At 51.9% G+C, this 13,057-nt stretch overlaps 1 protein-coding gene across 11 annotated transcripts in view; it reads right to left on the bottom strand.

Annotated features, from left to right (window-relative positions):
- Window positions 1-189: 189 nt before the first annotated feature.
- FARP2 (FERM, ARH/RhoGEF and pleckstrin domain protein 2) overlaps window positions 190-13,057 on the bottom strand; it is a 141,216-nt gene continuing 128,348 nt past the window's right edge. For 5 of the 11 annotated variants that reach the window (XM_053597221.1, XM_053597220.1, XM_053597226.1 and 2 more), the window contains 10 exons: window positions 11,290-11,420; window positions 9,892-9,960; window positions 8,816-8,905; window positions 3,691-3,711; window positions 3,373-3,455; window positions 2,866-2,984; window positions 2,430-2,590; window positions 1,410-1,517; window positions 1,067-1,218; window positions 190-780 (listed from right to left, as the gene is read on the bottom strand). In XM_053597221.1, coding sequence (XP_053453196.1) covers window positions 636-780; window positions 1,067-1,218; window positions 1,410-1,517; window positions 2,430-2,590; window positions 2,866-2,984; window positions 3,373-3,455; window positions 3,691-3,711; window positions 8,816-8,905; window positions 9,892-9,960; window positions 11,290-11,420 — 1,079 coding nt within the window. In that variant the 3' untranslated portion in view covers window positions 190-635. The other 6 variants (XM_053597223.1, XM_053597224.1, XM_053597227.1 and 3 more) reach the window with 6 other exon arrangements.

Raw genomic sequence — 13,057 nt, 5'->3', positions numbered from 1 at the left:
CCTGTGTTCTAAATGTCCCTTTCTTTTTTTTTTTGGCCGGGGCTGGGTTTGAACCCTGCACCTCCGGCATATGGGACCGGCGCCCTACCCGCTGAGCCACAGGTGCCGCCCCTAAATGTCCCTTTCATTTGTGTGGCCTGCTGCAAGGAGAGCAGGGAGGTAGGGAAGAATGTGCAGGTGGTGGGCAGATGCTGTTTATTTATAATTAGGTGGGAACAAAGGGTCACATGTTAGCTCCCCACTGGAGGGAACATGGGGATGCTAATAAATACGAGGCCCCCACACTTCCAGGGGCCACACAGGGACGCAGGCTTCTGCTTCTCCAGACTCACTGAGTGGCAACCTATAGGCCAATGGGTTCCATTGTAGGTCTGGGACTATAGACGGGGAGGGCAGGAGTGGCAAGCACTGCAGGGCGGGCGGGTGTCGCCTGCCCCAGTTTTGTCCTAGGCCAGGGGCCTGTAACACCAAGCTTGAGACCTACTTCCCCTCCTCAGTGCCCCAGAGGGCTATAGCCCCAGATGTCACTGTGAGGCCCGCCTGCACTGTCAGTGCCCAGCAGACCTGATGACGGGGCGGGGAACACAGCTGTCTCCTACAGTTTTTCAGCTTGGTTTGAGGAGGATATGGCTGCTTCACATCCCACTGTTCTGTGGTGTGTCCTCTCTGGGCAGGATGAGCTTTATTCCTCCTGGCCCCGAGGAGGGACGTGAGCACTCCTGCTCCAGGCTCTGGGGCCTTCCTGGCGAACTGCTGGCCCTCTCAATCACCTCCACCCACCTGGAGGAGAAGCCAAGTATCAGGAGCCCCTAGGAGGCTCAGTGGGAAGTTGGCAGCTTCTGGCATCAGTCCAGTGGGCTCGTGCGGAATGTTGCTTAAGAATGACCGAAGGTGAAGGGTGAATGGGACAAACTAGGGTCAGTTAAAAACCCTGGTATGTTAATTGGCCTGTCTTACCAGGACCCAGACCCAGACCCGCCTCCTCTATGAGTACAAGCAGGAGATAACTGATGTTCCCTGGAGCACAGACCAGGGAAGCAGTCAGGGCTGCCCACTGAAAAATTACCTCTCAAATGTGTACTTGCTCTCAGCCCGGAAGAAGTAGATGTGGGATTTGAACTGGAGTTTGAAGACGTAGTCTTTGTGGATACCATCGGCCTCCCTTGGGAAGCTCACACTATAGCCCAGCAGCGGGAGGCTGGCCAGGGGGCAGTCATCCTGTGAGACAGCACAGGGCATGGCTGCCAGGCTGGGGAGAGGCAGTGCAGGCTGACATAGACCGAGGGAGCCTGCTGCCCTTTCACACTGGGTGCTGCACATGTGCAGAGGAGTAGGGTAGGGTAGGGGCATCCTCTTTGGAACCAAAGTACAGAGGACATAGGAGAGCAGGCAAGGCCCCATCCCCATACCTGGTGAGTTTTGTAGAAGAACAAACAGAAGTTGGTGAAGACTACCCACAGCTTCTGCCAGCCACTGCTGTTCTTGAACTTTCTCAGCAGATACCCTGAAAGCTGGTTCTGTCAGAGCGAAAGCACAGCTGTGTTAACTGTACCCGGGATGCCACCCATCCTCACGGGGGTAGGTTTGCCCCCCCAGATGCCCATGTACAGGCCTTCTCTGTCCAGCAGCTTTCTTACCCACACCGTGTACCAACACTGATGAGCTATAGAGTAAGGGCCCAGGCACTCAGCAAACAATGCCAAGCTCCTCATCTCTGAACACAACAGCTGTCATAACCCCAACCCCTGACAGAGGAGAGAAGACACTTAAGACGCTATATTGAGCCAAGTCTGGAAGATTCCGTCAAGTGACAGGGTTGGGGGGGTCCCCATCCCTGAACATGGGCCGCCCACTTGGGCAGGGCTGGCAGGGTGGTGCTCTCATGTCCAGCTAGGCCCTCATCCACATAGCATCATACATGCACCATGGGGGAGGCTTGAGCTGAGCCCTGTCACAGTGCCTGGGACAGCCCCTGGCTCTTAGGGAGACAGCAGGCCCAGGGCAGGCTGTGTGGAGGTTGCTGGGCTGACCTAGGGACCTAGGGACCTGGGGTCCTGAAAGGGCAGGTGACCACCCTGGGGAGGGCAGGAGCTTGGCAGAGCCTGAGGTAAGAGGCTTCAGTGTGGGAGGCAGTGCTCTAGGATGTGCCCGGGAGGGCATCTGTCCCACGCAGAGGACACCAGATCATTGACCAATGGTGAGATGCCTTTGTCAAGAGGGTTTGAGTGGATAAGGGGGGCTTTCTGAGTGACTTCTGTCGAGGGTCCCCCACACCCATAGCTGGTGAGTCATAAGAAAACAAACACACACAGTTGGTAAAGACCGCCCAGAGCTGCTGCCAGCCACTGCTTTTCTTGAACTTTTCTCTACTAAGAAAGTTCAAGAACTTGTGCTGGGGCCTAGCCCTGACAACAGGGAGCTTGTTGTACCTCAACAGCCGCACTGTGGTCTGCTCTGGACACGCTGGTGTTCCGGTACCAGCACACGTGCATAGTGGTGTTGGCCCGGTGCTGGCCCTGCCTCTCAAGTGAGCTGTGAGTGCTCTGGGCACCTTCTTCTGACTCCTCCAGGGATGCTGGGTCAGAGGGCCCTGGGGGAGGTGACAGCATGTTTACTTGCAGTGGGTCCTGGAGGCCTGTGCTGGCCACAGAGCCACAGCTGGAGGACTCCTGCATGCCTCCAGGCCAGCAGCCAGCAACCAGAGCAGTCTACAGACCCTTCCACCTGCCTGGGCATGGCCTGGGATGCTCCCCGTGGAGAGGGAGTACTCAGGAGCTGAGAAGGTGATGGCCACCAAGGAAAACAATTTCCAGGAAAGCTTCCTTAGCACAGTGGTGTTCTCCTGGGGCCTCAGGCACAACTCACTGTGGGTGGGGACACATGCGGCCCTGCCTGGCAGTGCAGGGGACACGTCGCCACTGCCCTTGGCTGCTTGGATTGCGGCGTTCAAGTCAATCATCCACTTCTCCTTTTCCAGACGAGTGCTGTAGGGACAAGGGCTGAGGCTCGGGGCTGGGTCTTGCAGCCTGGGGCACCGGCCCTCAATAGAGGGGGAGAGAAGGTCGGTGCCTGCTCCACCCCGTGCCATTGGCATCCCTTGAGTGAATAGGGACATGGGGTGGGGCAGTGCCTCAGCAAGGAGTGGGGCATGCGCAGGGCCCGCTGTCCCAGAGATGCTGTTCTCTGTGTATGACTAAGCTGATGGCATTTCCTGGTGGGAGGTGAGTGCTCTCTGATGTCTGGGGCCCTTCAGAGCTGGGCGAGGGACCCTTGCAGAGCACAGCACAATGCGGGAGACCCTGCAGGGCAGCTGCTTCCTGATGAGCTTAGCATCACATTCCTGTGTGGGATGGAGGCATGGAAGGCTCATACCTGGCTGCCACCACGATTGTCTTCTGAGCTGCATAGATAGTGAAGCAGTGTGGAGCTGACCACTCACTCTCACTTTCCTCCACCTGTGAGTGGGAGAAGAGATGGAGAACTCACTGACCAGGAAGGAGCTGGCTGAGCCCAAACCTGTGCATGACACAGGTGACTGCCAGCAGTGTGGGGACACAGCTTGGAAAATCCACACTGCCCATGTCTACACCGACTCTACAGAGGAGGCTACAAGAGGACGCTGGTGTCCCCATGCCGCAGCAGCTGCCACCCAGGGGCTGAGCTGCGGGCCAACAGGAACCATCTACTTACCGGGGGGTCCAGTACTATTAGCTGAAAATCAAGCAAAGGAGAAAATATTGAGCATTATTATCATTAAAAAGAGTCCTGGGTATTTCATCTCTAAACCAGGTTAGAAAAAAAAAAATCTGGTTAGAGTCTATAGACCTAACAAAACCTTTTATAGACTATCCTTTGTTCTAAGGGTTAGATGAAAAAACTAAAAAATTTACCAAATCCAATCTAAAAACATATATAAGGAATTGTCCCATGATCCCACGTCCCATGGATTGTCCCAAGGTTCTAGGAACACAAGGAGAGTGTGACTGTAGAAAGTTGATGAATAAAATTCATCTTATTACAAGTCAAAGAGAAAAAAGTGACCATTTCCTCTACATGCTGAAAACACTTTTGTTAAAAAGACCTTTGCTAAAATCCAACATGTTATTCCAGACAATACCTCATAGAAACAGAAGGAAAATGGCTGGGAGCGGTGGCTCATGTCTACAATCCCAGCACTCTGGAAGGCTGAGGCAGGATTGCTTGAGCTCAGGACTTTGAGACCAGCCTGAGAAAGAGCAAGACCCTGGCTCTACTAAAAATAGAAAAACTAGTCAGGTATTGTGGCAGGTGCCTATAGTCTCAGCTATTCAGGAGGCTGAAGCAGGAGGATTGCTTGTGCCTAGGAGTTTGAGATTGCTGTGAAGCCGCAACACCACCCAGGGTGACAGAGTGAGACTTAAAAAAAATGGCAGGCAGGGAGGCACCTGTGGCTCAAAGGAGTAGGGCGCTGGCCCCATATGCTGGAGGTGGTGGGTTCAAACCCAGCCCCGGGCAAAAAAAAAAGGTGGGCAAAACCTTGTTGAGATGTTTGTCTTACCCTAAGTGAATATGTAAATATAATGTAATTTCAACTGCAATTCCAATGATGTTTTTAGGAAGAATTTGTCAAGAAAATTTACTTGGAAGAATTAAATGCTTGAGCATAGCAAAGAACATTTTCCAAAGGAGGATGAAAAGGGATGGGAAATCTTCACCTACATGGTGACTGCCTCAGAGGACACACTCAGGAAAGTGTGGCCTGATGCTGGGGAAGAGTGACCAGAAGGTTGTTACCTGATAAAGGCAAGAAAATGAAGGAGTCAACAAATAATGGGGAAAATGACTCATGGGGAGAAAATGTTATATCTCAATTGAACAACATTTATCACAACAAATACTAGGCAGATTACGTGAGAAAAAATGATACCATAGGGCGGTGCCTGTGGCTCAGTGAGTAGGGCGCCGGCCCCATATGCCGAGGGTGGTGAGTTCAAACCCAGCCCAGCCCAAACTGCAACAACAAAAAAATAGCCGGGCATTGTGGCGGGCGCCTGTAGTCCCAGCTGCTCGGGAGGCTGAGGCAAGAGAATCGCATAAGCCCAAGAGCTGGAGGTTGCTGTGAGCTGTGTGACGCCATGGCACTCTACCAAGGGCAGTAAAGTGAGATTCTGTTTCTACAAAAAAAAAAAAAAGAAAAATGATACCATAAAAAAGGTACCAATATAAAGTTGGCGTAGGGAAGAGCTTCTGAGCCCCATGAAGGATGGAAACCCTCATGGAAAGAATGGATAGAACTGACCCCAGATGGTCCCTGGGTGACACCCATCCAGTAGAACTCTGAGTGCCCAACCACCTTGTTCTCCACTTCCAGTATAGCAATTACACAAGCCATTGTTACACAAGCCATTACACAAGCCATTCAATGCTTCATTGGGGGAACCTGTGGCCCTCTGAGTTCAAGATTCTTTTTCTTTTTTTTCAGACAGAATCTCACTCTATCGCCCTGAGCAGAATGCTATAGTGTCACAACTCATAGCAACCTCAAACTTCTAGGCTCAAGCCATCTTCCCAGCTGTGTCCAGCCAACTTTCTTCTTTTTTAAACACCAAAGGAGGCAAGAAAAGCTTCATTTTTCTCTGCTGCACCCCTTTTAGTAAAAGGATCTGTTCTGCAAAATTTGGATTCAGTCAAGAGGCTGCACTTAAGGACCTAGAAGACCACATTCTGCCTTAAGGACGCAGGTTTCTCCCCTCCTGTGTGGTTTGCTCAGCTGTAGGCATGTGTAAGTGCACATTTAAGGTGGGCTTGTCTGGGCTCTGATGTTTGATAGGTTAGGTGTATTAAATGCATTTATGATCTACCATGTTTTCAACTTACATTGGACTTATCAGGATGTAGCCAATCCTAAGTCAAGGAGCCCCTGTAGACAATAAGTGTCTAAGTTCACTCTTAGATAAGCTTTTGCTAGATGCCTTCTCTGTGCCAGATACCAGTCCAGAATGAGATAAACAAGCCCCATCAGGATAGATTTTAAGGCCAGGTGTGGTGGCTCGGTCCTGTGATCCCAGCACTACTGGGGAGCTGAGGCAGGTGGATTGTCTGAGCTCAGGAGTTTTAGCAAGAGCTAAAACTTGTCTACTATAGATAGAAAAACTTGCCAGGCATTGTGGTGGGTGACTGTAGTCTCAGCTCCTTGGGAGACTGAGCCTAGGAGTTTGAGGTTGCTATGAGCTATGACGCCATGGCACTCTCCCCAGGAGCAAGATGAGACTCTGTCTCAAACAAACAGACAGAAATAACAATAAAATTTAAAAATTAAAATAAAAAATTTTTTAAAAGGATTGATTTTAAATTCTGTAAGGCAAGGCTGGCCGGGTACGGTGGGTCACAGCTGTAGTTCCAGTACTCGGGAGGCCGAAGCGGGCGGACTGCCTGAGCTCACAGGTTTGAGACCAGCCTGAGCAACAGTGAGACACCTGTCTCTAAAAAAGGCGTCCCAGCTACTCGGGAAGCTGAGGCAAGAGAAATGCTTCAGCCTAAGAGTTTGAGGTTGCTGTGAGCTATGACACCAAGGCACTCTACCGAGGGTGACAAATGAGATTCTGTCTCAAAAAAAAGTAAAGCCAGGTGGCACCTGTGGCTCAAGGAGTAGGGCGCCGGTCCCATATGCCGGAGGTGGCCGGTTCAAACGCAGCCCCGGCCAAAAATCACATAAAAAAAAAAAAGTAAAGCCAAATTTCAGGTGAAAGTAGAAAGGCAGTTACTAACTGGGAAAAGTGTTTGTGACCTCTAAAGGTTGGCTAGCATTTTTACTATATATAAAATTTTCACAAATGTGTACGCCTAGGCCCCTGGGGCAACGGCTGGGACAGCACTTTGGCAGGAGCACTCAACGCCATACACAACATATGCCCTTTGCTCAAACAAATCTACATTTTGGGATGATCTTAAGGACACAATTAAGGATGTGCAGAAAGACAGAAGTCTAACAGGGTCATAAGCCTCAAGAGCCAGGCGCAGCCCGACATCTGTTGGCAGGTGTTTGGGTAACTGGCTGCCTGTCTAGCACCCATCTCTGCTCTGGGAGACAAGCCCAGGGGACATGAGGCAGACCGCTGAGCAGAAATGGCACAGGTGACAAGATGGCCCCTGGAAGTGATCCCATCATGGCGACAGGAATACCCAGCACAGGGTAACTGAGGACACTGTGCAGATGCCCTCTGTGGGCTCCTGCTGGGTGGTAGAACTCTGAACTGTCTTTATTTTACATTTCCAGGTATTTATTTCTATATTAAATGTGTAATTTTAAAACAGATGGGGCCTGCTTCCCGTGATGGCAGATGAGGCCATTCTGACCAACCTCCTCTTGCTGAGTATTAGAAAAACAGAACCCACTGTCACAACTAGTGGGAGGGAACGATGCAGGTGCACCCTGGAAGGGGTTGGGAGGAGCTGGTGGCTGCTGCAGTGATCATGGCAGATGGGTCAAGAGGGGTGGGATGGAGCTGGGTGTCAACCCCCTGGCCACGGACCCCTGAGTGGGAGGTCCGCGGTGCTGTTCACTGCAGCAGGTGTCCTGACTAATGCAGATCCCTTGGCCAGACTTGCATGTGGCCTCTGTCTGTACCACCCCAGGCTGAGGGAAGGACACACAGATGCAGATGGAGTAGCTCTGGTCTGTGTGTGACTGGCCACACAGGGCCAGGTTGATAAACTGGATCTCAGCATAGATTTCTGTCATCATCCAGTTTTTTTTTTTTGGCCAGGGCTGGGTTTGAACCCACCACCTCTGGCATATGGGGCCGGCGCCTTACTCCTTTGAGCCACAGGTGCCGCCTCAGCATAGATTTCTGCTCCTCAGAGAGAGGAGCATGAAAGTGTCACTGCTCCAGCCAGGTGTCCTACTTGAGGAGTGCATCTACTCAAGATGTGGCAACATTACAAGGATGGAGCGCTCATGGCAGCACCATCAACAAACAGCTCAAGCCAAAACAGCCCTGTGTTCAGCCTCAGAGGAATGGACATGGAGCATGTGACTGTTCCCTGTGGGAAGTAGACAGGTTGACTTCTTCTCCACAGGGCACCCTGCCTCAATCCTGGGGGTATCCAGGGGAACATCTGCAGATGAACAATCCCTAGTTCTTCAAATCTACAGATGAAAAGAACCCACAGGCACCCAGACCGGCTGGACTAGGCCTATGCTCCGGAGAGTCAACAGATGGGCAAGATTAAATTCTTTGAATACGTAGTTAGATTTGCAGGAATAGAACTAGCTCCTCCCTCCCTCTTTATTTAATTACACCTGTATTTACCTGCCCCCTTCTGCTTACCCAGCCTCTCTCTGTCTAGTTTCCTGGGGACTTGGGATTCTTTCTACCCAGCTTCTGCACAGGCACCTTTGTTAGACAGGGGCTGCATTTTCTCCTTTTACTCAGCCTGAGTTAGTGGAAGCCTTCTCCGGGCATTTCCAGACTTTGTTTTGAGCTCGTGTATTTCAGTGTCATTTTTTCCCAGCTGGCTTTCAAACCAGGTTGGAGTTCTCACGTAAAGCCCCCTGACAGTTCCCAGGTGATGGAATCCCATCCAGAGGCGGGGCTGTGAAGCAGCTATGCAAAGGCTCCCTTGAGCTGGGAGGGGCAAGCCTGGAGCTCCCAGTAGCTACCAGAGGCACAGGCTGAGCCCACAAGTCACCGGGGCGACCAAGGGACGTCCCTCTGCTACAGGGCAGTGTGAGTACCCTCAGGGGACAGTGAACACCAAGGGGGACAGCACAGTCAGAGAAGCCCAGCAGGCGCTTCTCACCAAGCACAGGGCCTGCAGGGCCTGTGCCACTCACCAGCATGCCTCGGAGTGGAAGGAGGCCCCGGATATGGAAGCGGCTGGTCCCCGAGACACTTCTGCTCGTGTACAGCAGCATATCTGAGAACTGAGGGACACCAAGCTTTAGATAAACAAACTTCAGGAACAAGTGACAAAGTTATTGCTGTCTTAAAAGTTAGCCTCTAGGCACCTGTTCTGTGGCTAACAGATCTCTTTAGCTTATTGGAGATTTCTTTCTTTCTTTTTATTTTTATTGAGACAGAGTTCCATTTTCTCACCCTTAATAGAGTGCTGTGTTGTCATACCTCACTGCAACCTCAAACTCTTGGGCTCAAGGGATTCTCTTGCTTCAGCCTCCTTAGTAATTGGGACTACAGGCGCCCATCACAATACCTGGCTTTTTTTGTTTGTTTGATTGTTTAGCAGGCCGGGGCTGGGTTTGAACCCACCAGCCCTGGAGCATGTGGCTGGTGCCCTAACCACTGAGCTATGGGCACCCAGCCCTTATTGGAGATTTCTGACAAAAAAGGAACTTTCATTTCATTCATTTGATCATTTTGACCAGAGGTAAGAAGTAAACACATGGGCCAGCCCCTTGATGTGTTCAGCAGGCTCACCAGCTGGGAGCAGGAAGGGACTCTGGCTAGTGGATCTAAGCCTCCTCATGTGGAGCAGGCAGGCTGGGATCCACTTATGGATCCAGAAACTGGACATGAGGGAGGGAACGAGGATAGGCTGGAAGGTCCTTGGCCTCTGGGCCAGCAGTAAAATCCCCTGTCTGGCCACTGGGCCATTAACAGAACCTGCCTACAGCCATAGGCATATGGACTTGTCAACTTCTGTTTTCTTGCAACAGGTGCCCAGAACCTGGGGGGCAGAGGGAACCAGCCCAGGTGAGCAGAGCAGCCATTCTCTGCGTCCTCCCACTCTGTGGCCTGCCTGGCTTCCTGGCTGATGCTTCCCACCTGAGCCAAAGTCCAGGGTGCTGAGCTGCACAGGGGCCTGGGGGCTGTGGGTGTACACAGCTTCCCTAACAGAGCTGCTGCCTGCTCCTCCCGGGGACACATAACTCGAGCAGGAGAGAGAACCCACCAGAAAGAACATCCTCTGCTGTAGGCCCTTCCTGGTTAGCTTGTGCAGGCAGCCCTCACGGATGAACTCCTGAAAGACAGAGGGGACCCACTGAGGTGGCCAAGGGTGGCTGCAGATGCACACTGGCTGGACAGCATGTGGGGACAGCTGAGTGTGAGGACAGCTCTGTGGCCACCTGTGATTCTCTGGCCCCTCTAGCAGGCCTACCCTGCACTTTATTAGTGCTTACATCCACCATGTGCTGGTGCTGACTAATTTAGTTCCCCCCAAAATTGTCTACTGAGCACCTGCCCTGAGCCAGGAGCTCTGGAGCTTGAGACAACAGAGGTAAAGTGAAGAGCATTGTTCTTGGTGAGGAGAGGCTCTGGAAGGTCTGGCCACAAAGAAGCCATCAGAGCTCTGCTTGAGAAAGACTGGGTGAGCAGGAGGCATGTCTGAGGAATGGGGAGAAGGGCAGGGTCCTAAGTTAGCTGCCCACGGTATTAAATAAGAAAAAAGAATCCCTGATACACAAAGGCTTTAAACCCAAAGGAACAAGGGATGAAGCTCTGGCAGGAGCTGTCCATACTGGGTCTTCTCCTTATGGAGTGAGGGGGTGCCTGCCTTTGCTCTCCTGCTTGGCCAGGATTTCCCCAGGACTCTAGAGAAAGCCTCACCTTTCCCATCAGCACTGGGAGTGCCCAAGTCCAGGCCCTGCACAGATGTGCTTCCCACAAGTCCCTAGTACTGTGCTGGTGGCAGGAAGCGAGAGCCCTGCACACTTGAAGAGCCCCTGGCCAGGGCTTCTTCTGGAGCCCTTTCTACTGCCTGCGTGTGCCCTGAGTGTGTGCCAGTGCACGCTGCGTGAGCAACCCCCGTGCACTGTGGAGACAGGAGGAGGAGCACTCCACGCAGTGACCCTCACAGACACATGCAAGGTGAACCCTGCCCAGACCACAACATCTGCCCTACAGGACTGGGAAGGTCTGCCTTCCTGGCACACAAATGCTTTTGCATGACTGGGTCGTGCTACAACACACGTGGAACCTTGAAAATGTTCTGAGAGAAAGAAGCCAGTCACAAAAAGCCACATAATACACAATTTGATTTCCATAAATGCCCAGAACAGGCAACTCCTTAGAGATGGAAAGTGGGTTGGGGTTGGGGTTGGGGGGCAGTGGCAGTAACACTAACACAGGCCCCTCTGGGTGATGAAATGCTCTGAATTAGACAGTGATGGCTGCACAGCCTTGTGAAACTATTGAACACTACTAAAGAATTCACTTTAAAAGGGTGCATTTTATGGTACATGAACTATACTTAAATATAATTTGTTGAGATACGTTTTATTGATTATATCTCAATATGAAATAAATTAAATAAGTAGTTCAGAAACTTTTCCAGCACAAGGTCACTCACCCTGCTGGGAGCAATGAGATTCTCTATGCCCACAAGGTCCCGCTGCAGCTCCATCAGCTTCTGGAGGTTCTCTAGCCGGGCAAGGCTGTGCTGGAGTGTGCAGGTCACCTCTGTGATGGCCTGGAGGGCATCTGTACAGAGAGACCCTCAGTACAGGTGATTGGGCAGCAGTGTGGACAGACTCTGGACTGACCACCTTATGACAGAAACTGGCATGTTACAGGGTGGTTTTAGCGCCAGGCTCTTTCCACATGTGGGCCTTACAGGCCCCCACTACCCGCTGCATGCAGCCCCCAGGCACCTGAACAGCAGTGACCACTGACCAGACTGTACTCAGGACTGGTGAATGACTCTACAGTGTCCTGGAAAGGCAGTGTTCATCCTTTAAGGAAAATGATTGACTATGTTAAAAGCTACATGATTTGTACCTTCAAAACAACTGTAATTCTCCTTTGAATGGAAGAACAGATGCTACCCTTACAGTCTGAGCAAAGACAAGAGGGTCCTGATCAAGAAGAAAGACCTATTAAGTCAACAGAGTCAGACACTAAGATCGTTTTCCTGCCCTGCACAGGCCACGTGGAGACAGCTGCCCGGACACTCCCTGGAGAGCAGTGGCTGTGTCTTCCTTGCTGGAACTGCTCGTGGGGACCAGCCTCTCTCTTCTTTCTTGGGACTGCCTCCTGCTGCCTGGCCACCATGAGTCCTGCTTCCTGTGATTGCCCTTGGCCCTTGCCTTGGGCACATCAGCCTGAAGTCCTATGATGGCTCCAGCTTCATCTTCTTTTTTTTTTTTTTTCGGCTTCATCTTCTTGAGTGGAGCTAACACCCTATCACAGCTTTCAGAGAATAAAACCAGATAAGAGTGAGGCACATGGCAGAGTCACTCTTCCTGGGTCACAGGTATATGATGGTGAGAACATCAGGGAGAATCTCTGTGATGCTAGCCCATGTGGTGGCTGGGGTCTGCTCTGTGCAGATTGCCGAGCTTCTGCCTGTTCTACCCCTGCATCCCTCCCCCCCACCCCCAGACACCCCCAGCCTGGCAGCCTGAAAGCTGAGTGGAGCCTGAGCTCATCCTCCTGGACACCTGGCAGGCAGACACTCACCAGGCTCTACTCATTCACTGAACGGCCAACTGGCCTTGTGTTTCTGCTCTGGAGAGTGCCAGTGCCACCTTGCTCTCAGATGCTGAGCCCACTGAGCACAGGGCTAGAAGCCTGCACTGCTGCCAGGGCTCTGTGTGGCACTTGCGTTGGTGCTGGGAGCTGCGGGAAACTGGGGATCATTCCAGACATGATGGCAGCCATGAGGATGCCTCCCTGAAGGCCCACCACAGAACCCACAGTGGCAGCAGCATGCAGGACCGTGCATGTAGTGCCATCTGAGGCCATGAAGCACCTAGCAAGGCCATGTGCTCTCAGGAAGCCCTCACCAAAATGAAGGATAATAAAAATTCTCAAGGCTGTCCAATCTGAAGGCACCCCCTTTGTCCAAGGGAGTTATAGTTTCAAAGTTCCAGGAAGACCAAGAGGGCTGGTGACACCTGTACACATAAGGGCCTCTTCCTCTAAGGCCCTGTCCTGACAGTCCTGTGCTGTGAGAGCTTGTGGCTGGGCAGGGGCAGCTGAGAAGGTGTGCCAGCTACTGGCCTTCCCCGGCTCTCTAGGGATGCCTGACTCTGCAGCAACCCCATCAAGATTGATGGTCACCAATGTTACTTTGCGTGAACCTTTACAGAGCACTTTCACAGACACAGCTTCGGGAA

This window comes from Nycticebus coucang, chromosome 7 (genome assembly GCF_027406575.1).
Source record: "Nycticebus coucang isolate mNycCou1 chromosome 7, mNycCou1.pri, whole genome shotgun sequence".
In the NCBI taxonomy this organism is placed as follows: domain Eukaryota; kingdom Metazoa; phylum Chordata; class Mammalia; order Primates; family Lorisidae; genus Nycticebus; species Nycticebus coucang.
Note: the sequence above shows the minus strand (reverse complement) of the source record. Positions and strands in the feature narration are given on the sequence as shown.